Below are 25,877 nucleotides of genomic sequence, written 5' to 3' on the forward strand. Positions count from 1 at the left end.
TCAGGGGCCTAGGCCTGCAGCTATGTACCTTTGCCCTCACCTGATCTGGCCCGAAACTTTTAATAGGATTTATTCATCCTTTTCCCTAATAGCTAATATTTTCTGTGTTACTGAGTGTTTTTTTATTAGTTTCCCTCGGAGCTTAGCTGACATCTCTTACTTGAAGTTAGCATCCATTTTTTCTCATGGCTGGACTTGTCTGTTTTACTAGAGGATGTTTGTGTATCAGTTTCTTCCATAACAAAACAGAGGTGTGTTACTGGGAACTGTCCTCTATTCACATCACAGCTGAACTGATTTTTGTTACTGGGTGCAATCTTCTTACCTGTTTCCCTGATTGGTATACTGGTCTATGTTACTGGGAGCTGTCATCCACTTTCCTTGTAGAGCTGGTTTGTGTTAGTAGGAAATGTGTTCTTCTTTGTGTCCCTGATCACTACATTTATTAATCTCTGTGAGAGACTACATGTGGAAAGTTCTTCTGCATATGTCCAGTTTGTTCTACGCGTGCCTGCTAAGTCTTATTTGTCAGTACTCTGCTCAGAGGTATGTATTTGCATATTACTGCTGGGTGTTCTCATAAAACAAGCTGAGGTGTTTTTTTAGCACTTTCCAATAAAAAAGGTATTTTGTTGAAGGTAAACACTCAGCTAATTGCTTGTGACAGCCTGAACAGGGTGACTGATATGTTCTCATTGGACAAAATAAAAATGAAGCTAACCTTTCTGCAAAAGAAAATAAATTTTCTTGTGATTGTACAATTACAATAAATTTCATGTTATTTCAGCATTATTTATTGTTATGATGTATTTAGTTTTTCATACTTGTATATTTTCTAATTATATTTATCATTATTGTTAGATATGTTATATTGAAACAATCATTGTCATCAGTCTTTCTGTTGAAGCTCAGGAGATCAAGCTGCACTCACTTGAAAAAGTAAGCAATTAGAACAAAATGGATTAATTTATCTAGATTATTCTCACAGCAACAACTGGTTAATAAGAGCAATTAATCTAGAGATTGCAATAGGCTTTCCATGCTAATTAATATTTTTTCTTATCAGTTTTGTGCAAAGCCTGGCATGTGTGCTTGCATTTTTTTCTCTTGTACTGTTTTGTGGCATTTCAAGATATGGATGATGCACTCACAGGGATATTTTTCAGATATGATGAATTGCAGAGGGTGTGGTCTAAAAAATGTGACTCTTTGAAAACCCTGTTTCTCCCGGTTGTGTACAAACAAATTGAGAGGGATGTCAAGAAGGAAATAACCCAGAAGGTCAGAAGTGTACCTCCTTTTGACTTTTGTCTGGAGGTAGCTCAGATGGGGGTGGAAGTCATGTTGGTAAAGTACTTCAGCAATAGCCTGCTGGACTGTTTTCTTAGAATTTGCCAGCTAAAGCGAAATATGAGTGAAAGCTTTTGCTGTGTAATTTTTGGAAGCAGAGGACATTGAGCTCCAGTGATGTGGAAACTACTTGGGCAAATTTCCATTATTGTACCATTTTATGACTATTTTCAATGGCCTATAGCCTTGATGAAGTGAGGGATTAGCTGAATGGCTTCACAGCACTGTGAGCAAGTCTTGAATTTTTTTAATAATCATCTTTTCCTAGGTTTTAGTCTTTTATGCTGTCAATCACTGTTCCTCTACCCTTACAGACCTCAAGACAGAGTTTTATCTAATAGGTCAAGATATTGATTAAGAAGCAGGCTGCCTGCTAAAGATTTCTCATTCAGTTCAGTTTCCATGTATGCATATCAATGGATTTGATAATATTCTTTAGGGGTTATTATAAATAGGGGCTTGACTGACAGCCAGAGATAACTGTGAGGCATAAATCCTACCATACCAGTATAAAGATTCATTACATCAGCTAACCGAGCAAATTAGTTCTTATTGTTTGACTTCTGAATGGCATGTTGACACAGTAGTTAGCATTGCTGCCAAATAGTATAAGGAACTTGGGATGCATCCCCAGATACATCACATTCTTTGTGAAATATGCATGTTCTCCCTGTGTCTTTATGTGTTTATTCCTGGTGGTTTGTTACTCTTTCAAATCCCATCTGCGTATATATTAGGTTAATTGGTAATACTGAATTGGCCTTCTATGTGGACTAGCAAGTTGTCATGAGTATGTTATTGACTTTTACCTGAAGTTTTTGGGATATACTCAAGCTTTACGTAACAAGAAAATGTACATTATTGGATTAGATATTAGATAAAAACTATTTGAGTGTGTTGCTCTGAAAAGGTACTTTATTTAAAAAGGACAGAAAGTGAGTTCAAGCAGGTGGGTTTTATTTTATATAGAACTGTTAAAAATAATCTTCAGAAAAATCATGGTTAGTGAAATTTCTTAAGATGTGAATACATACATTTATACATTATCAGTTCCTCTTAAACCAGGTCAGGATTGAGGGTCTGTCTTTGCAGAATCAGGTGCAATGCAGGAACCAATTCTCGACACCAGTCCTTTGTAGGCCACCCTCTCACTCACCCAAAGCCAGTTCTCCAAAGCATTACTTATTGGTAGAAAAGGAAAGTGCACTATTCAAAAATAAATTTAATTTAATAGAAAAAAGGTCTGTATATCACAAGAGGAAGAGTAGATACTGACATAAAATAAAGCACTGCCAAAAGTAGTTTGTAAAAAAAAAGTAGCCTCACATCAGGTACACTCTCTTGCTTTTAAATGGCTGCAGAAAATGTAGTGCCTGGTCTTGTGTTCTCTAATTTTTGTCATATAGTATGGTTCTGGTGGCTTTGTCCATGGTTTATTCTCTTCTTTATTTATATTAAATTGATTATGTCATTTTAATAACAAGACATTCAAGGACTTGTCTAGCAGCAATATGGTTCTCCCTTCATATGCCATATGTGTGACCCAGGGCATTCTGGATATGACTGCTTTTTGATATGTTGGGGGAGTCTATTAAAAACTTGTGGATCCTGACCTTAATGAATAATTTCATACAGTGTTTTGTACAACTGATTTATGGTTCCTCCAAAGCTACTTTACTTAGTCACCTGTAAAAATGTTTTCCTATTTAGGAATCTTTTTTTCTAAAAAACTGGGTTATAAAAAGGGTAAACTATGTAATAAGGTAACTAAATTAAGCAGTAAGTACAAGTTCTTTGTGTACATTGGCTGTCATCAGAGAGACTGAAACTGAAAAGATGTTCCACATCTGCTGGTTTTACAAATAAAATACATAAAATCCATATCATTACACATCAATCCAGATCTTCAGGGCTGATGAAAATAATTTCGAATAGGAGTCAGTAAATCCAAGTTGGCTTATTCGGGTTGAAGGAAGAATTATCAGGGGATAGGCTGAGCCTTGTTAAGGGGACACAGTATGGTATTCTGGAATATTAACTATTTTAGGCTTGTTAAGTGCCCTCATCTAAGAAAGACCTTTTAAAAGTGAGCACTGATGTGTTTTGCTTAGTGTGTGTGTCAGACAACCTTTTTTGTGTTACATGCCAATTTATATTAATCTCAGAGTAAAACAGACGTGATGTAAATGTCTATTACAACATAAAAATAACAGAAGTTACTCACTACAAAGTAAAATAATTTAAAATATATAGGCCTGTTTGTTGATGAGTTTGATTTCCTTTTTCATATTACTGAGGAAAGGTGTGCATTTCATATGTAGTGGTCTTACTGTATATTGCATACCGGTAAATGCCATGGAATATTCCATAGTAAGTCGGCTTAAAGTAGGGCCAAGAATGAACTTCATATGACAAAATATGAAGATGTCTATCTAACTCCCAAGACAGGCAACATTGCCAGTGCAACATTTTTGAAGCAACATTTTAAAAGTTGTTGAATTTTTTTCATAAAATGGCACAAGAGCCTCCTCAGTAGTCTTGAAGGAATGTACATAGCTTGCAAAAGTTAACTGTACAAAGTGTAGACCTCAGCAGGTAAATAAGCTTATTTCAAACTTCTTATAACACCTTTGAATCCACATTAATCACTAATCACTAAATATACACTTTATGGACAAAAGTATTGGGATGCCTGAGTAATATAACAACAGGGACTTTAATGACATTGTATTTAAATAAATAGACTTTAATATGGAGTTGGTTCTCCCTTTGCAGCTATAACAGTTTCCACTGTTCTTGGAAGGCTTTCCACAATATTTTGGAGTGTTTCTATGGGAATTTTCTGTAGAGCATTTATGAGGTTAGGCACTGATGTTGGACGAGAAGGCATGGTTCGCAATCTCTGTTACAGTCCCTTCCCAAGGTGTTCGATGGGGTTGAGGTCAGTAGTCTATGTGGGCCAGTCAGGTTCTTCCACACTTAACTCAACCAACCATGTCTTTGTGGACCTTGCTTTGTGTACTGGGGCACAGTCATGCTGGAATAGAAAAGGGCCTTCCCCAAATTGTTTCCACAAAGTTGGAAGCATAGCGTTGTACAAAATGTCTTTGTACTGTATACTGAAGCATTAAGATTGCTCTTCACTGGAAGTAAGGGGCCTAGCCCAAACCCTCCACCAAACTTCAGTTTTGGCACAATTCAGTTAGGCAGGTAACATCCAAACCCAGACTCACCTATCTGACTGCCAAACAGAGAAGTGTGATTCGTCACTCCGTAGAACACGTTTCCACCATTCCATCAGATGCTTGGCATTGGTCTTGGTGATGTGAGGCTTGCATGCAGCTGCTGAGCCATGGAAACCCATCCCGCCACACAGTTTTTGTGCTTACATTAATGCCAGTGGAAGTTTGGAACTCTTTAGCTATGGGATCAGCAGAGCATTGGCAACATTTATGCACCATGCTCCTTAGCAGTCACTGACCTACTCTGTGACTTTATGTGGTCTTTCGCTTCATGGCTGAGTTGCTGTTGTTCCTAAATGCTTCCACTTTCCAATAACACCACTTACAGCTGAACATCGGATATTGCCAGTGAGTTAAGACTGTTTTTACAGCAGAAAAATGCACAATATTCATGCCCACTGGTATCACACATTTCAAATCAGTGTTTTACATTTTTACATGAGTATAATATTATGAAATTTTATGGGAACCAATCTGATTCTTAATTTGTGTAACAAATTATTAAATTTTTTCCAATCAATATCCCACAGCACCATAACTCGTTGCTGTAAACATTTTCTAATTATGACTCTTCACTCTTCAAATTGATCTACTAATGTTGAGCCATGCAGGGATTTTAAGCATCACAGCTTCAGTTATATCTGTACTTTGTCACATGATCTACACATTAACAGTATTCTTTTATGGATATACATACTGAAAACAAATGCATCTTGCAGTGCAAGTTTGATGCTGTTTGACACCATACTGGTGTTTCACTGATACAAATTCAACAGTTTTTGAAGACATTGGCATAATTTTAAAACTTTTCATTCATGTTTTCTTTGTTCAATCAAATATATTTTTCTCGTACAGACAGTCTCCACACCTATAAAAGGCTTCTCAGTGTTTAGCAATATGCTGGGTGACTTTGTAATTTCATCCTACTACAAAAATTAAACGTAATGTTTACAGCATTTCTTTTTCTGATAACTCTGCTTTGTTTGCAGTATCTGTTGATTTTTTGTATAGATGCCTTTGCTTTATTAGTGAAATAACTGAAGTTGTTTGACGCTTTTAGTATAACACTTGCTGCTGACATTTTTGTTGTATGAAATCAGGCATTTGTAACACTGTGCTTATATCGACATATATGCACTGTAGCTATTGTAATTTGCAACCATCACCTAGCTTGCTCAAGCGCGTTAGCAATGGATGGTTGGATAAAATAAAATGGTGTGAACAGAATTTTGCCATCAACCAATTAAAGATCTGTCAGTTGAAACCAAATCGGAAAAGTTCTTATTTTTATTGTCAAGCAGACAGTTTGCCAGTAACATTTACCTCTCATGCCAGTCTTGATATAGGTGCCAAAACAGGTGGGATTAAATAAAGACTTGTTTCGCTCTGTTGCCCATAACTGCCTATATCCATGTTCTCCTGACTTGAAAACTGTTAATTAAGAAGTTGAAAAGGTGTGGTCAAAGACCAGCTTAATGAGAGGAATGTCCAGGTGTAGTTACATAATATAATAATTAACTTTGCTCCACCACTTAAATTAATTTAAATTAAAGCTACTGCATACTTAATTATTTTCACTAATATGAGAGAGAGAGAGAGAGAGAGAGAGAGAGAGAGAGAGAGACCAGGTTTAAAGGTAAGTGGTATAATATCTGACATAAAATTTTATTCTTATATTGTACATATTATAACAAGAAAAAACTCAAAATTAAATAATTGGATTCTGTTTCATTTGAAGTTGTTGTTATATAGATGCACAATTAATATAAATCTCACTTCTCAGCCCAAATAGAAACATATATGATGACAAGGAGATAAACCTAGAAATATAAATTATGTTAAACTTCACTGGTATTTTGTGTACAAAGTTTAAAATGGGCATGATGAAAAAAAAAAATGCAACATAAACAGTATAAAAAATTGTATCTTCCTTTATTTGTTTTCCTTCATGCAGCCCTGTCCTAGAATTGTGCTGCTAGTAAAAGAATAGAGCCTCTTACTAATATTGTAATTTAGAACCTATATAATTTCAGAATGGATATATCCTGTAATAACACTTTATTTTCTGATATATTGTATACATAATTTTTGATTAAAAGATTTCAAAAATGTTAATTGTTATTTTCTAAATTTAGATTTTCCTGTAAGGTCAATATTTTCCACCTAAGTTGACTTTCCTGAATGTGTAAATTTTGTCACTGTTTCTAACTTCAGAACTTTTTACTGAATCAAAAGTCTTTACTGAGTCTTTCTAAAGTCAGAGTTTTCTACAAGGTCAGTTAACATTACTGAATTCCGATTTTCATGTGAAACTGAAATGTATGAATTCAGAGACTTAATTTAATTGAACAATCTTCATGAGTTCAGAATTTTAAGGTTGACTCACTTTTGCAAAATCTCTCTATGTATAATCTTCATTTGGATCTTGATCTTTGTCCGAGAATTAATTAGAAGAAGAAGCACTAGATGGCAGTAGAGAGACAGCTAAAGCATAGGCATTGAATTAAGAATCTCCTCCAGGCTTATACTACTGAAGACTGTAGTACACCAGTCACACCTCAAAACACAGACATTCAAACTAAGCAAATTGTTGTGCTTTAAATTAACTAATCTTTATATATAATCTTGATCTTTGTTTGTTCGCGAATTCCACGCATGCGTAGACCACCTTCCAGTTTAGTCCGTTGTTGTCACTCATGGATGTCAACAATGTGCCAGAATGACGAAAGGGGTGGTGGACAGTGTTACGCTGGTTAGCTCCTGAGGCCTGGTTAGAGAATGAGATTGCTGAAGATAAAAGGTATGTGCCTACGTAACATATGAATGAAAGAAAGACTGTGGGTAAAATGAATGACAACGTAACAGCACGTTCCGGAAATTATTATTGTGACGTTGTAGCCGGCGAGTGCTGCGCGTCTCACAGTTGTACCCTGGCTTGCTCACATGTCAGTGAAGTGATCCCTATTTATGCTTTAAAGAGCCTGGATACCTATGTGTCCCCCTTTTATAACCATTGCTCTGTGTATATTGCCTTACTCTTTGGATTGCCACAAAGCAACCTGCGAGATTGGAGAAAGATTGAGAAGAGATCGTGAGAGGAAACAACAGCATCATGAAAACGAGACGGACTGTGAACGGAGAGAAGCAGAAATGCTCCTCCACCACCACATAATTACTATTCGGACAGTGATTCTGAGTAGGCTGTTCCTATCGAATCAATGTCCAAGGGTTTTGTTTTGTAATTTTGTTTCCCTTATAAAAAATCATAATGCTGTGCGACGAAGGGCCCAGTTCACGACTGGCAGCCGCGTTTAAACAGGGAGCCCTTCACAGACAACTTTAACACACGCAACATAGTTGGGCGCACATGGCTAGTAAGATGTATAATAGCATTTGATCTTTATGAGTGAAACATTTTCTGTAAGAATGGTGACTCTCACTTCATATTTTTCCATGTAGCTAGCTGTTTTTCTGCAATCACAGTTTTGTACAAGTTGTTTTCTGGCTCGTTGTGAGTGTGTATTTGTCCTAGGATACTGGCACCCTATCCATGGCTAACTCCTAATAATGCTATATTTAGATTAGACCGGTTCAGAAAATGGACAAATAGAACATCTATCAAAATTGTTTGTTGATGCCTAAGATAACATACAATATAGTGACTGACACATAAATAAATCTACTTTGAGGGAGGGGAGGACAGACAGATGTTGATCAATAAAGGATACATTCAAGCCAGCTATTCATTTTCACTGATGCTTGTTAATTCAGATTTTTAATTAAATCTGGTCTTACATAGTTTTCAGCTCTCTGCTGCAGAAGGCGGTGTAGATTTTTCTGGCAAATGTTTCCATTTATATCATTGAAATATCAGCTGTAACAGAACTATAAACAGGTGAGAGCAGCTAAGTAGCTTTTCAACCCACCATTTGTCCTCTTTACTAATAGTATGATATTGAGCATTTACCTGCTCATTATCAGTAAGCATTTCTAAATTATTTTCTTAGATAATAATGTATACATTTTGATTCTATAAATCAATTGCCTGTGTAATTCTCATGCACACTGGATGTAAGTTTGAGCATCCTATGCTATAAATTGCTTGAAATCTGCAAGTGACTGCTCATCTTAAGCTTTCAGAAACCACTCAACAGATTTATCAGGATATGTCTATTAGGTTAGACTGCTCTTTTTTCACCTTATTTTATTTTCTACAATTTTTTTTTTCATTTTGCACTTAAAGTAGTAATGGAAGAAAATTGGTTTTGAAACAAAATAAAAAAGATAATTTCAGAGGAGATAATGCTTTTCAGGATACATTTGAGACTGAGAATGAAGGCATAATGAACAGTGGTTATACAATTGTCGTTCATTTGCAGAGTCTAGGATAGAGAGATGCTCTTGATGAATGAGAGGTTTGTCTCTCATGTTTTTTATGTATCACTTTTTTATCAGCTGTAGTTTATCCATGGCTTACTAAATGGAGGGTTATGAAATGAAACACAAAAAGAGGGTTTTAGGCCTGACATAGTCATTGAAAAAAAATGGGAAGTTAGAAGGAGGTTGGTGATTGTGGAAGCAGTATTTTCTGTTATACATTTATAAATAAAAAGAAAATTCTCCTAGCACCTGGCTAGAATCAAATCTCTCCCGTTTTCTCATATCTTCAAAGGTGCAGTTAATCAAGTTGATGCAGCCGGTACTCACATTTCATAATGCTCTGTGCCCATTTCTGAGGGCTTCAATTAGGTGGCCTTTGTGACAGATATATGAAAAAACTGGTTTATAAACGCACCCGCACAATCAGTCAACAGATAAACAAGCGAGGTGTGAGACATTATGAACTCCCCCGCACACACACATACACACCCACACACATATACACTCAATCTTCACCTTTCCTATACATCATTGCTATATTCTTTTGAGAGTAGTCATGATGACCCTATTTATTTAATTTTTCTTTTATTTTTTAAGAAAGAGAATGGAAAGATGAGCTTAGACAAATATTCAATATCTTTCCTGGTGTCTTGCAATCTGGTGGACATATGGAAGGATATCTCTCCCTCTTTCTCATTTACACTCTAATTATGCTACAAAAATAATTCACATCAATCATTGAATTTCTGTTAAATTGCTGACTAATCCTTACAACCAACACACACACACAGCCACATATACATTTGGATATTCCCTAATTCTATATATTTATAAGTAAATGTTTCAAAGGACAAAGAAGGTTGAGTTTTAAGTAAGTGGTTTTTAATGGGATTTGTTGAAAGTAGTTTTCTTCATAAAATTATTTTTTTCTAGCTGGAATACTTCTTCCTGTTTACTTAGACTGGCCTACTGGTTTTCAAACAAGAACATATCTAATGTGTACACCATCAAGCGCCTTGTATCTTACCTCACTAAAAGGAAGGAAATATATTCTATTAAGAATATATGCATTACTCCAACTGGCCATCCAGTTCCCTTTTCCCTAAACAGATGAGTGTTTTTCACATTTCTTCATTCTTTAATAATATCACTATATATCCTATCAAATTAGTTTTAATTTGCACATTTAAACTCCCACCCTCCTAGTTAAATTATGATTATTATGATTATGCTAAATTGACTGTTGGTTATTTGTATTTAATTAAAGTGTGGCAATCATTATGAAAGACAAACACAAGCCATTTCTTAATTTTCATTTATAATGCCGGGCCACTTTGTACTTTCAACTAACCTGACTAACTATATTCACTTGGACATGGAATGAGATGTCAGAGTAGCTAAAAACTGTTCCCATCAATAGTGGCACACACATAATCATTCCAGACGTTTTTTTTTTCTTTTTTCTATAAACCTTGCTAAGTGGAAGATTTATAATATTCCTTATCCATTAGCAAATATCCATATCTGTATTCACTTGATTTGTCTTAATTTCCTTTTTCTTATTGCATTGGGTGAATATTTGCTACATTCTCTATTTGAAAACAGTGAAGACAAAGTATATGTATGTTTTCAGTAAAACAAACATGAGTGCTTAATTATAGATGGTTTGTAATGTTTAATATTTATAATTCCATATAACTATTCCAACCAGTCCAAGAAAACTGCTCTATAAGAATAAAGTAAACTTAACTAAATATCCACTACTTGTGTGATGGTGGACAGATTCTTAATGCATACAACACTCAATAGCTGATTAGTGTAGGTTGGCAAAAAATAAATACTTTTGTGGAATTCGACAGATTGACATTTCATCCATCCTGATGTTTTGTATGTATTGTCCATTCCATTCTAGAACACCACCTAGCAAACTAAAAGATTGGGGGCAAATTTGGAAGAAACCAAAATGTAATTTTAATTGTGTCTTTCATCTATTCTTATGATGTTTTTGCTGTCTTCTGAGAACTCAGCAAACCAATGCTGAGTTTTAGTAGGCATTTTAACTCATATTACCTGACACGAGAGCCACCATAAGGAAGACTTCATAATATTAAAAGGTCTTCACACGACACGCCAAAAACTGTGAAAAGGTTTAAGTAGAAGGGATCCTCTGAATTTTTTAGAAGAACCACATCTTCGGAAGTCCAGAGTTTTTTGTTTATAAAGTGAGCCTCATTTCTCACTGTCTCATGTATTCAAAACACTTGCAATTTGTATACAAGGAAATTTTTTTCTTTATAAGAATATTATTTGCAGTTTTCTACCTTGGTACAAATAATCAGACTTTATTTAATCGCTCATTTTGTGAAACAGGTAATTAAACTTTAAATCCTGCACTATATAATTTCTTAGTTATAACAGACTTAGGTCATTCTCTAAGACATTCTCTCCTATAGTTGGTTGATGTTGTGTTTAATGTAAAAGGTTTTCATGACATTGTGAATATTTGACCTACTGTTTTTATTGTTTTGCTCATATGTAGGCCAGGGTGGTATATTCTCAGGAATCATACTACACCTTGATCTAGGAAGTGCAGTGTCAGGTTTGTCTCTGTCTAGAAGACTATGGAAATAAAATACATTTTTAGTAACTGAGTAGCAAACATTTATATTATGCAAAATCAATCTTGAAGTTTAAAAAAGACCTGGGTCAAAATCAAATATTCAAACCTTAACCTTGTATCACCAACTTAAGTACTCTTTGAAGATTGATAATCCAGATCAGTATTCCAGATAGATTAACGGTAAATACATTTGAAACTAATCCCACAAAGGAGAAAGAAAACAAAAACATTTGGATATGACTGATGCTGAGTTTAACCTAAAATAGTGGAGTCTACCTTTGCTCAAATTTAATAGTCTAATAAGAAAACTGCACCTGCCTCCTGCTTTTATACAAAACAGTGAATGTGATGTTATATGCCAACAATTGTGTCTGTTTAATTTGAAAATGCATGCAGTAAAGTAACATGAGATTTGCAATACCCACAAGAACCAAGGCATCAGCAGCTTCAGTTGCTATATACAGTATACAGCATTTTTCACCACTTGCTGCTGTATGTACATGTGAAATGTGATTAAGAAATACAAACCAAAAAAGACATTGATGGCACTCTGGTTTTTACTTGCAACTTCTCCCTCTTACACCATCTTATATTTTGTATCCCAGTGAAATTTATCTACATTTATTAATATGTATGATGCTTTTGTGAAATGCCACTTACAGTCCACCACCTGCATTACCTTCATATTTATGTAACTGCAGTACTAGCAAGTTAAGTTATTTGTGGAGGACAGCACAGTGAGTCAGGGGATGGAACCAGCAACCTTGTACTTTACTGTCCGGCTCCTTCAAGACTTGTTATTCATATTCCTTACTCTTTTCCTCTTGCCATTTCAGATTATAACTCTTGCTCTTTTTGCTCCTATCTGCTCCATTTGCTTTCATCTCTGTTATATATCAAAGCTATTAATTTCAAGAGTGATGACATTTAGTGACAACATGTATTAGTTGAGACAGAATTTGAAAGCCAACAGGCAATGCACAAAATATTAACACCAGCAGTACATAAGTATAGTTCCTTGTACTGCATCAGAGTAGCAATAAAAATACAAGAAAATGCTCATTATTTTCTCCTTACCTCTCCTACCATCTTATTTCAACTCATAATCTTAAATGAATTCCTGGCCTTTCTTTTCTTCTCTCTATGTTTCTCCTCTCTTGTAGTTATACTGTACTTCTCTAACTCAATGTTTCTTTTTTATTTAGACAGTTTGAAAATCTGTAAACAAATACCTAAAATTAGTTGATTTGTTATGGCAGACATGTTTTCTTTTACACAATAAACCAAGTAAAAAATATTCAAGTTAGACATATAACTGTGCATCCATTCATTTCATACTGTATAAGGTTATTTGGAGACAGGTTTATCATAACAGCAATAACAAAAAATAAGGATGTGAGTGTACACACATAAACTTGGATTAGTAATAGGTGCTATGCATTTAAAACTTTGTACACCTAAATTGTTAACAAAAAAACTAAACTATTGAATCTACAGAGAAAATCCACACAAATATGGGGAGAACATGCACGGTTTGCAAAAAAGACACTCATCCCAGCCTAGATTTTAATCTAGCACTCTAACACTGCTTCTTATGTCATAATGCTGCCTGCACCTCATTTTATATTTATATTACATTTGTGATATAATGTGCATTATATACTGTATAGGAATAAAATAAATATGTATTTATGAATGAACAAAAACATAATTATCACAATTTTATTTTTTGCATGAATTCACAAATAAAATGGCTGCCAGATTTACCACCTAAACATAATGAATATTTTTTAACTACAGGGTCAAGTCGTAGACTGTTTTTAACTGCTTGTAATTAAATAACGATAACTAAAAAAGTAACACTAAGTAAACTATTGTTTAAAAACAAATATCAGTGTTAACCCACGGTTTATCCTCCTATTCCGTATGTGCGATGTATGGAAGGTCATTAGAATCAAAACTCATCATGCAGGTCTGCATTCAGAACATGGTGACATTTAATTACAACACATCTTTGCATGATATAAAAGACGTTTCATCAACTTGAATATATTTTTAACAATTTTGAAAACCTAACTTTCCATTGGGATCATTCATGCATTACTTTCAGCAGTGTAACTACAGGGATGACATGGGGAATGGCACAGACCTGGTGTGGGACACGGTCTATTGTGCAGCAGGTAAACAGACCATCCTGAAATTAACTTGTTCACAAGTCAGCAACAACCAGAGTGGGTTTTTTACTATTATTTCCTTAATTCTGTTCCAATTACCATAACTCACTTGAAAATTAAACAATACAATAGATGATAAATTGAAATATAGTAAAGCCAAATTTAAAGCAGGAAAGATGTGAAGACATGCTACTTCACTTCTCTTATCTCAAATACTGCACAATGTGTAGCTTCTACAAGCCAATCACTCTGTTTCAACTCTGCTTCACTATTTTTTGATCTCACCATTCCATTTGATGTTTGAAAGCAGGAACAGTAATTTCACAGTGCATGGTTATGTGCACTTGTAACCAAACTTAAACAGTTTCCTCTTCAGCTTAGTTGGAGAGCAGGGATAAATTCAGATTATTATTTAATCAATAATAAGATGATGGTGTTGCTTCCAGTCAGTTAATTTATTTTGAAAAGCATACATTTCAAATGGGCCTTTTATGAATTCAAAAACACATGTGAGATTTGATTTGTTTTGTCAATGTATTGTTTATAGAGGGTATTTACAAATCAATGTATAAAATCATAACCATCTTTGAGAGAAAGTTACTGCTTTATTTCAGAATATGTCCAATTTTCGCAAAAGTTTTTTAGTATGTATCCTTAAAATCAAAGATCCTTTTGAAAGACTTTAAAGTCTTTCAAAGACTTACACACGTCACAACCCAATTTTCTTACAATAGATTCATTGTGTCAACTCCATCATGTCGCATGTATGGTATGGCCATTTTGATGTTTTTTATGCTTGACCCAGTATTTTGTTACCTTTGTTAGCTTTGTTCGCACATAACTGAGCCTGTAGCACAGCTGACACGTTTTTCAGTCCATCACAAATTCTAATTTTCAGCAGCTTAACTAAAAAAACTGCTCTGTAAAAGAACATTATTGATTTACTCCTGATACTGAAAAATAACCCTTTACCTTTGTGTTTTAATGAACCACTGTGTTTTATGTTTAAATATAAGCATGTTCTGTTACATTTCTCATTTCAATTCCTTTAACCACCATTTTGGCTTTTTCACAGGAAGAAGTAACTGGCTGATGTTCTCTTTGGTTTATGTTTTTCTGCCTGTGCTGTCAATGTGACATAGTTGATCATTTTCTTCTGTCTTCAGTCCTAGGCTGCCAAGTTCTCCTGTGAATACAGTACTCACCTTCCCATCATGTTGGCCTGCCTGCAAAGGAGGCAGAACCCACAGCCTCAGCACCTGGCCTGCCCAACAAAGAGCCTGGATCCTCTGCACACAGCCAGCCGGAAATGTAAGTCTCTATGAGAATGGGGCAGTGAATGAGGTTAAAGAACAAAAAACAAACAGCATACTGGATGCATTGGAAATCTTCAGTGTTGTTTTTTTTCTCGGCTGAAAGACATATTACTCCTGAGTGCAAGTGTATAAGCTGATATTGTCCAGCACAGCATTTAACTTGCTTGAAAAAAATCCTGCAAACTGTTCTGCACAATTAACATTGAAAGCATCAATACTTTTTTTATTTACCCCCTTTTACAATATGCACTATCAAAGAATTGCAATGCAGTTTTTTTAAAAGAGAGGGCCATGATAGCTTTGGAAATGTTCACTTTCTAACATAGGAGTGGGCAATTAACTGGTTGATCCAGTATACCAGATGAAATTCTTCTTGAGATATGGATTTAGAAAAAGTTTTACCACTATCTTAAATATTAGTGGAAAACCTGCAAATATATTTAATCTTTAAATATTTCCTATCACAAAACATGCAAAGGGAAATGGGAAATGTGAATTTCTGTTGGTGTTTTCTTGCCATAAGGGTAATGCCTTTGTGTATGAATAGTTTTTTTCATAATGTGTGTATTCTTATGATTGGCTCTAAAACATTAAAGCAAATTTGATGAGATCCAGCCATTTAGCTCAACAAAGGTAATCAATACTTTTAACCTTATTTTTTCCATAATACATCAAGCTGCATTTGAGTTTCCCCAAAGTACTAATGGTAAATATACAACAAGATATTTTTTCTCATGTCCTTTGTTCTCTGTGTGAAGGAAACTTTCTGTCTTTTCTACAAAAGGTTTTCATGTTCTTGTTGAAGAACTTTAACTTGATAGCTGGGATTCACTGTACTAATTCCCTTCATAATTTCAAACAGTTCAATCATGTCACCTCCTCATTCCCGTTTGTTTAAATAAAAAAAAGGTTTGTCTCTTTCTGCCTTACTTCATAGGTCATACCTTGTAGTCCAAAAATCAGCCTAGTCGCTCTTTTTTGGACTTTCTCTTTTTTTGCACACATCATTCCAAATGAGGTATCACTAATGCATTATACAGTAATCCCTCCTCCATTGCGGGGGTTGCGTTCCAGAACCCCCCGCGAAAGGTGAAAATCCGCGAAGTAGAAACCATATGTTCATATGGTTCTTTTTATATATTTTAAGCCCTTATAAACTCTCCCACACTATTATAAACATTTCCCACACAATTATACTGCATAAACCCTTTGTATTCTCTTAGATATTAGGTAAGATTCGTTGAAATTATGTATGTAAACACAGTTTATATACAGTAAAACCTAAATATTATTTTAAAGATATCGAGCGTCTCCGATATCACATATGTTACAGCCATTACGACAGACAGGCCACCAGCAATAAATACGTACAATGCAAGAAAAATTGTGTACAGTAAAATGTGTGTACAGTGACACTAAACTATGTACATGTAATAAGTACTGTACGTAGATAATTAATTATGGTTACTCACCAACAATGACACGACGACTTGTCCGATAACGATGAGTTTAATTTTACTGCACAACAAAGGAAAGCATTACAGCTCTTCTAAAGGATCCTCTTCAGGTGACTGTGTAGCACCGCCGTTGTTCTTCTTCCGGCAGTCTTCAATCCAAATACCTAAAGCAGATTTTTGCGCCCTCCTTAAAGGACACTGCGGCCGTAGATCTTATATGCTTTTCCTCCTTTTTATATAAAAAGAATCGTGGACTCATTGATGCCGTAATGGTGTCTTGCAGTGGTGTAGCTGTTCGCTTCCTTCAACATATCCAAAACTTTTACCTTTTCTGCAATCATTTGCATCTTCTGTTGGTGCTTGGACACGGCCCCTGAAGCAGCAGCAGGAGCATGTTAATGCTGAATGAGTGAGATGAGACTTCCTGGTTAATGCAGCACTCTGTCGCTGAGCCAATCAGCACACAGGAACTTAACTGTGTGCTCTGATTAGGTAGCTTCTCAGTCATCCGCCAATAGCGTCCCTTGTATGAAATCAACTGGGCAAACCAACTGAGGAAGCATGTACCTGAAGTAAAAAGACCCATTGTCTGCAGAAACCCGCGAAGCAGCGAAAAATCCGCGTTATATATTTAGATATGCTTACATATAAAATCCGCGATAGAGTGAAGCCGCGAAAGTCGAAGCGCGATATAGCGAGGGATTACTGTATAGCCTAAGTTTAAACTCCCTTGACTTGCACTTCAATATCTGGTTATATAATCTAACATTTTATTAGCATTCTTTAACTACTTATGTACACTGTCTGTATGTAGAAAGTGAATAGTCCACTACAGCTCCCACATCCTAACTTTAAGATGTGCTTTCGAGTTTTAAACCTCCCAGTGTGTATTCAAATCTAACATCTCTACTTTGTAAATCTGACATATTTACTTCCTATTAAAACTTCTGACATGTTTAGAGTTTATTTAAAAAGCAATTTTTGTATAGTTCAGTGGCTACATAGTCTTGCCTAGTGTAACAGTAGGGGGCGCTAGAGCTCCCTTGAACCCTCAGGTACCACTCCAAACACCGGGTAAAATTACAATTATTATTTATTTTATGATAATAATGTGCACAAAGCACCCTCCACTCCACACTACACATATAAATCAATAATCAATACAAATAACCAATCCTCCTCTCCCAGACGCGTTGCCACCCTTCCACCCAGCTCAGGTGGAAAAGGATTTCCCATGGTCCTTTTATAGTCCATGACCCGGAAGTGTTTGTCCCTCAGTCCATGTGACTTTCTATCACTTCCGGGTCAGGCAAAAACTTCTCTTTTTCTTCAGTCCGGAAGTATATCATTTCTTCTGTTTCCATGAGTTGGAAATACTTCCGGGCTATAAGGAAAATATAAATCTCTGGGCCTCCCTGCAGCGTCTCCTGGCCGCCCGATGTTATCCAGCAGGGCTGTGTATTAAAACTCCATAGTCCATGATGCCCTGCTGGAATTCGGGACATCTCCACGTTGCAAGGAGGACTCCAACTAGCGGCCTGGGGGTATTGGCCGGGATGAATGGCCGGCCATATCTCACACTAGAAAAGATGAAAAATGTATCTACCTATCTATTGTGGCCAAAAGGGGGTGCCTCAGACCCCCCAGACTACAGACACAATAATTTTATTATACATAACTACCTTTCTCAGGTTGTTCCTCTAACAGACAAATATTCTCAAGCACAAATCCAATAATGAACTTCTTCCACTCTCCTCTAGGCAAGCCTTGTCCCCTCCCTCCCAAATCTAACTCCCTGATGCAGGAAAAATGCCTTCTTTTATGTTGGACATGGGAATATTTCTGGGGCCAGAGCATAGCCCGTGGAAAGTACTTCTGGTTCAGGCAGACACTCCCTAAAGTGGGAAAGATTTATCTCAACAGGACCATCTGGTGCTCCCTAGGGACCCCAACAGGATAGCACTTCTAAACTACAGTTCCCATGATACTGTGCAGGTGTCCATACTGGGACCAGATCAGTCACTGCCAATCTTATCCATTTTTACTGCTCTAATTTCTGCTAAGGAGATTATTTTTTGTGGATGGATATTGAATAAAAAAGGAAAGTACAAGTAAAAATGAAATAAAAGAAAATTGCAAGTTAATCATTCAGAGAGGAGAACAGTGAACTAAGGTCCGAAAAGGTTTTATAAAAGAGTTTTTAGAATTGTTTATCCTTAATCAGAATCTAATCAAATACAGACTTAAAAAAAGAATGGTTGCTGTTCAAGCATTGATTTATAATGAAATCAATATAACTGTAATAGAGCTCGTTTGCCTCCATTGTAACATTTTAAGTGTTGCCTGCTGCATATGAACTTTTATATGGTTTCAAAAAATGAACTGCCAGTGTCCTAACCTAATGCCACCCAAAATATGTAGTGTGGTTGTCTAACCTGACAGAAATTATTTTTCTAGTCAGGAGTGCAGAAGGTTTGAGGTAAGGTATTTACTGTATGCTTACTGATCATGATGCTGAAAAGTATAATGTGTTTGATGTTGATTAGCACATACAAATAACAGTTTCACTGTACTCTATATGGATGACAGTAATGAACCTACAGTGGTGTGAAAAACTATTTGCCCCCTTCCTGATTTCTTATTCTTTTGCATGTTTGTCACACAAAATGTTTCTGATCATCAAACACATTTAACCATTAGTCAAATATAACACAAGTAAACACAAAATGCAGTTTGTAAATGGTGGTTTTTATTATTTAGGGAGAAAAAAAAATCCAAACCTACATGGCCCTGTGTGAAAAAGTAATTGCCCCCTGAACCTAATAACTGGTTGGGCCACCCTTAGCAGCAATAACTGCAATCAAGCGTTTGCGATAACTTGCAATGAGTCTTTTACAGCGCTCTGGAGGAATTTTGGCCCACTCATCTTTGCAAAATTGTTGTAATTCAGCTTTATTTGAGGGTTTTCTAGCATGAACCGCCTTTTTAAGGTCATGCCATAGCATCTCAATTGGATTCAGGTCAGGACTTTGACTAGGCCACTCCAAAGTCTTCATTTTGTTTTTCTTCAGCCATTCAGAGGTGGATTTGCTGGTGTGTTTTGGGTCATTGTCCTGTTGCAGCACCCAAGATCGCTTCAGCTTGAGTTGACGAACAGATGGCCGGACATTCTCCTTCAGGATTTTTTGGTAGACAGTAGAATTCATGGTTCCATCTATCACAGCAAGCCTTCCAGGTCCTGAAGCAGCAAAACAACCCCAGACCATCACACTACCACCACCATATTTTACTGTTGGTATGATGTTCTTTTTCTGAAATGCTGTGTTCCTTTTACGCCAGATGTAACGGGACATTTGCCTTCCAAAAAGTTCAACTTTTGTCTCATCAGTCCACAAGGTATTTTCCCAAAAGTCTTGGCAATCATTGAGATGTTTCTTAGCAAAATTGAGACGAGCCCTAATGTTCTTTTTGCTTAACAGTGGTTTGCGTCTTGGACATCTGCCATGCAGGCCGTTTTTGCCCAGTCTCTTTCTTCTGGTGGAGTCGTGAACACTGACCTTAATTGAGGCAAGTGAGGCCTGCAGTTCTTTAGACGTTGTCCTGGGGTCTTTTGTGACCTCTCGGATGAGTCGTCTCTGCGCTCTTGGGGTAATTTTGGTCGGCCGGCCACTCCTGGGAAGGTTCACCACTGTTCCATGTTTTTGCCATTTGTGGATAATGGCTCTCACTGTGGTTCGCTGGAGTCCCAAAGCTTTAGAAATGGCTTTATAACCTTTACCAGACTGATAGATCTCAATTACTTCTGTTCTCATTTGTTCCTGAATTTCTTTGGATCTTGGCATGATGTCTGGCTTTTGAGGTGCTTTTGGTCTACTTCTCTGTGTCAGGCAGCTCCTATTTAAGTGATTTCTTGATTGAAACAGGTGTGGCAGTAATCAGGCCTGGGGGTGGCTACGGAAATTGAACTCAGGTGTGATACACCACAGTTAGGTTATTTTTTAACAAGGGGGCAATTACTTTTTCACACAGGGCCATGTAGGTTTGGATTTTTTTTCTCCCTAAATAATAAAAACCATCATTTAAAAACTGCATTTTGTGTTTACTTGTGTTATATTTGACTAATGGTTAAATGTGTTTGATGATCAGAAACATTTTGTGTGACAAACATGCAAAAGAATAAGAAATCAGGAAGGGGGCAAATAGTTTTTCACACCACTGTATATGAACCTATTATGAATTTGAGTTACAATACACAATGGCTTATGGCCCTTACCATACAATCAGCAGCTGCTTGTCCTTTCCCTCCTATTTGGTTCTGTACTTCTGTACTTTTCTTTGACACCTAATACAGATAACTTTCTGGTTCTGATTTAATCCATTAGATCTTTTCAGTTTTTCCATAAGGAAAGAGAATTAATTTGAATATGTCAAGGCCAGGTGCCCATATATTTGGTTTAGTGTTAATTATGTGGGTGCCAGGGTACAAATGTTGCTGTTAAATGAGAGGTATCATTAATCAAGGGAATGGAAGCAACAACCTTAGGGAAGATTTCATCTTCAGTGACAAATGCAAGCCTTACAAAGATCTAACCTCATAGGGCTTTGGTATGCAGTCCTCATCATGTGAAGCCAAAAAGAAAGTAAAAGGTTAAAGCTTCAAGCTCCATGGCAAGAGGAAGTGCTCAGTTTATATCAGCAGGCTTCATGGCGAGAGAGAGATGGCAAGCAGCAGAAGAGGGCCATTTTCATTATCACGCTTCTGTCGACAGAAAGAAAGTGATAGAGAGTAGAAGGCAAGCATTTTAAAAAGTCATTGACAGTCTGCTCTGAAAAATATCATCTTGGATTAGCTTCATGGGGGTGGCCTTTTGATTTTTACTCGACTTGAATTAAAAGGAATGCCAAGAATTACTTAAATTATAAATCATCACCCAGCTTTCAGCTGCACCCAAGTATCCAGTGCATGGTGCCTGGATGCATTGAAAGGCCTGTCATTTTTAATTAAATTCTCCCCTATGGGTGACATTTTTAGTGTGACACTTGCTTCTTCACATGTCTGTCTGTTGCAGTATTGGGGGAAGAGAAAGAAAAAGGAAATTGGAGAAGTGTTGGAACACTAGGTCTTGTCTTTTGATTAAAATAAATTGTTCTGAACCTTTTTGCAACTGGATTTCAAATAGTGTGAGGTGTTCTATTCACAAGCATCCCAAGTGCTGACTAATTTACTTTTTAAAGTTTCTTCTATTTTTCTTTGTTTTGATACTCTTTCCAGAGAATGTTAAAATTGCATTTTTTCTGTCTGCATCTATAATTTGTTGTGAATTGATTTTTTGAAATCTTTGTAGCCACCAATTTGACCTGCTCAAGCCTAATCTACACAGATATCAAACTCTCCTTGGAGTTCAGCCATTACATTGCAGTGTATCTTTGAGGCTAATTTGTGCCCAATCTTATGATTTAGGTGTTCATGACCTGTAGGTTTTATTGATCAGTTTCTCCCTTTTTTCTTAAACACTTGTTTGCCTTATCCAGGCAGATTTGTCTCCTTTCTTTACTGTGTTACTATGCAGTTGTGCTTTTTATAGCTTTATAAACTTATATTTTTGAGTCTATCAGTTTATTTTTTCAGCTCAGGTAACTTCTTTTGGAGTCTTTACTCAATGTCCTCCTTCTGTATAAAGCATCTGTGATCTTTTTTTCATTATGTGCACAGTTCGACAACCAAGTGAGAAGTAGAAAGTAGGAAGTCTCGCATTCCTCTTGCTCCCAACTCGCCTCTGTGTTGCCAGTTTTTTACTGACACAAATTGGAGGGCCTGTTGTTTATGCTAAAAACTGAGCCCTATTTTATAAGGTTCTGTTACAGAATTTGAGTAGAGCCTGAGCTCCCAAGCCTGGAATGAACATCTTGTTACCACAGGTGGAGCTGGCCTTGTAGATATGTAGAAATCTGGCTTGGCGGATGTTACGGTGTCATTCTGGGAATTGTCTAACACCAGTCCCACGCCTGCGGTCCTCTCAATTAAAGAAAAATATTTGTGTTACCGCTACTAAGTGTGCTGCAATGTTATCAGAACTGGGCTGTAGAAATGTTTTCAATTATTGTTATACAGTATTCATAATGATAACATTTGTCAGAAAGCCTTTAAAATGAATTATGAAATACAAGCTGTAAACAAATATAATTATGTCAATCACATGTGCAGGAGGACTAAAGGAAAATAAGCCTAGCAGAGGAGAATTTGTTGGATCTATGATGTTTAGACTTTTGTTTTATTTGTCAGATATAGGGTTACTGTCTATGCATGCCTTTGTAGTTCTTGTCTTTCTATGTGAATGCTGGAGATGGTAATTCTTTTAACAGGAAATTTTGCAATATAATGGTATATCATTTTTTTATGAAAGTAAATCTGCCTGTACAAAGATCTTGAATTGTGATGTTCATTACATTAAAGAATGATATAGCCTACTGTGAAAGTTGCTATATGTTATTAATTATGGAAGGATTCAATTATTTGGATAGTGAATAAATGTATTCTTAGTGTTAACTTTAATATGTCATTGGAGTTAGGATCAGAGATAAAAATAAAGAGTGAAAGAGAAGTACCAACATGTTCAACAATTGTGAGCAGTTTGTCCCTCTGCACGTGTGTTCGTGTGTCCATATCTGTCTAGATGTCAGGTCTGGGACAGTTGTTCACAGCAGTATTTCATTGGTGTTTCTGTGTGATGGTATGTAAATTTAGAGTTCTCTCTTAGTGCAGGATTTCATTATTAATTTCTGTTTGCTGCTGGCAGTTTCATTATGACCCACCGTGATACCCATGAACGTGACTTGCAAACAGGTATTCTCAAAGATGACTTACTAAAAATCTAGCAACCAGCAAACTGACCCTTTTATCGAGTCCAGTTCTTTTTATGATAGATAGATGAATCTGAGGTATACCTCAGTGTTACCATATTTTTTTGTATCTTTCATTATTCATCATTTATTATTCATTTCAGAAGAGTGCAGAACCAGAACCCATCCAACTGCTACAACATAGAAAATAACCTGACTGGGGAGTCAGTGTATTGTATAGCATACGCCCACAACTCTTCAGTCAACCTAACGCAATATCTCTGAACATATCATAAATATTGTGCTACCTGATTGGATTCTTCCACCCACCCGTCCCATTTCTCCTGCAATTACATCTCCATTACAACTTAGTCTATCTTAGTAAAGTAATGAAGTTATAGTTTCTCTGCTGAAGAGGTGTGTGCTGCACCCAATGTCTCAAGAACCCAACATTCTTAAGAATTAATAGTAATGTGTGCAATGTGCCAAGCAGTTTAAGAGATATGTGCTGGAAAAACTTAAAAATCTGCCTCACATTCCTGGATCAGGACACAGCTTTAGTACAGTTGTATGCACTGGTTTCCAGAGCTAACAGTAAACATTTCCTCATTATCCCCTGTCCAGAGTCCCATTCTGTCTTACACTCTCCTTCTCCCATGGATACATGCTGTTTTTTTTTAATGTGGTATTAAATATTAATTGGAAATCAGCGGAGGATGTGTCTTCTAAATGATAGAACAGAAAGGCTGAGATTGCCTCAGGCTGCCTACAGGCAGCTTTCTTCACAGATTTACCTGCGGCTCTGTAAATGGTGTCTTTCTCTGTGCAGACAGGCATGCCATTCTCCCTGAGCCCAAGCTGATCGCCTTGCCTCCACCCACCTCTCTCCTTCTTTCTAATACTCATTGTCTCTGGTATTTTTTTCTAGTTTTTGTCTCTGCTGAAGAGATATTGTTTACTGAAGTAGCAATGGAAAGGTGGGGGTGGTGCTACCAGTTTAAGTCTCATGTTTACAAGCATGTCCACTCTAACTTTGAATTCTTGTTTATGTGCATATTGTTGCTGTATCTTCCGAAGGTCTTTGATTTCCACATAGGAGATCTCTGTCACTGCTGTCTGTATATAGATTTCTATTGTATAGTAAAACCTGTAGAGGAGGTTCCTGATGTATATACTAACATAAAATGTGAGCTCAATGCACATATTTAGGAATCAGGGGCGTCATGTATAAACGGTGCGTACGCGCAAAAATGTTGCGTAAGAACGTTTCCACATTCAAATCGCGATGTATAAAACTTAAACTTGGCATAAAGCCATGCACATTTCCATGGTAGCTCATACCCTGTAGTACGCAAGTTCCCTGCTCAGTTTTGCAGACTGGTGGCACACAGCGTCAAAGCAGTGCTACTGTTGCTGTGTGGTTATCCTTTTTTTTTTAGATCCACATTCCTGACGCGGCTTTATAAATACACTGAAATTAACTGCATATTGTTTATTAGTTTCATGCATCTGATTGTAATTAATCTGTAACAATATAATGGTCCACAGAATGGTCAAACTATTCTAAATACCATAGCTGCTTTAGCGTTGTTACTCTCACTGCACTTTCTTCTTCTTCTTTCAGCTGCTCCCGTTAGGGGTTGCCACATCAGATCATCTTTCTCCATATTACTCTCACTGCACCACTCGGAGTATTTATATCACTGTATCTGAGTGTGAATCACAGCTATACAGCAGCTGATCGGAAAGAGAATTATCGGTATACAGCATCAAGTACACGCTGCCTCAGCCATGCTGCCTATTTGAACTGCTCTCATATGACGAAACGCTTCAGAGCCTTTCCTATACGGACCTTGCAGTTCAGAAACAGTTTCATCCCAAGAACTCTAAACGTACTCAATCAGTCCATCAAGTGCTCCTTGCAGAACTGTTTGTACTTATAAGTACAATTACCTCACTCTAAACTTGCGATACAGTTATAATATTGCACAACCTGAGCCACTTTATAAATCGCGTATTTACATATGATGACGATATCATTTTTAAGATGAAATGCAGCAAAATATGTGTATTATATTATACAGATAAAACTTTAACTTTAACTACACAGTGCTGCAACGCTAGCAAGGAGCTGATGCTCCATTCACGGATTGTTCCTGCATCGCGCTGTATTCTTGCTGGTGCTGATGCGACACTGGAAGGATAGATGGATAGAATAATTAAACACGTACTATGAAGATATTTTAATGTTCCTTAAAAGTTTTGAAGAATCGTTGTTCTAAGCTTACAGATGGCTTAACGTCTATTACAGAGCTGATTGTGTGGCGATTGGGTATTTGGAGAAAGAAAAGTAAGGACAGGAAATGGAGGTTAGTACGTTTGAAAGAGACAGTACAGCTACAGTAAAGTATTTCATCGAAGGTTGCACATAGCGCAGCAAGCATCTTGCGTGAAACATGAGCAATCACTGCGCCACCATGTTCCCATGTTTAATAAAA

The 25,877-nt window shown here is 36.5% G+C and overlaps 1 protein-coding gene across 3 annotated transcripts in view; it reads left to right on the forward strand.

Moving 5' to 3' along the window:
- The window catches only part of fam222aa (family with sequence similarity 222 member Aa), a 122,367-nt gene that overhangs the window by 74,079 nt on the left and 22,411 nt on the right, over nucleotides 1-25,877 (forward strand). For all 3 annotated transcript variants that reach the window (XM_028824591.2, XM_028824592.2, XM_028824593.2), the window contains exon 2: nucleotides 14,933-15,077. In XM_028824591.2, coding sequence (XP_028680424.2) covers nucleotides 14,981-15,077 — 97 coding nt within the window. In that variant the 5' untranslated portion in view covers nucleotides 14,933-14,980. The remainder of the gene's footprint in view (nucleotides 1-14,932; nucleotides 15,078-25,877) is intronic.

This window comes from Erpetoichthys calabaricus, chromosome 18, assembly GCF_900747795.2.
Source record: "Erpetoichthys calabaricus chromosome 18, fErpCal1.3, whole genome shotgun sequence".
NCBI lineage: Eukaryota > Metazoa > Chordata > Cladistia > Polypteriformes > Polypteridae > Erpetoichthys > Erpetoichthys calabaricus.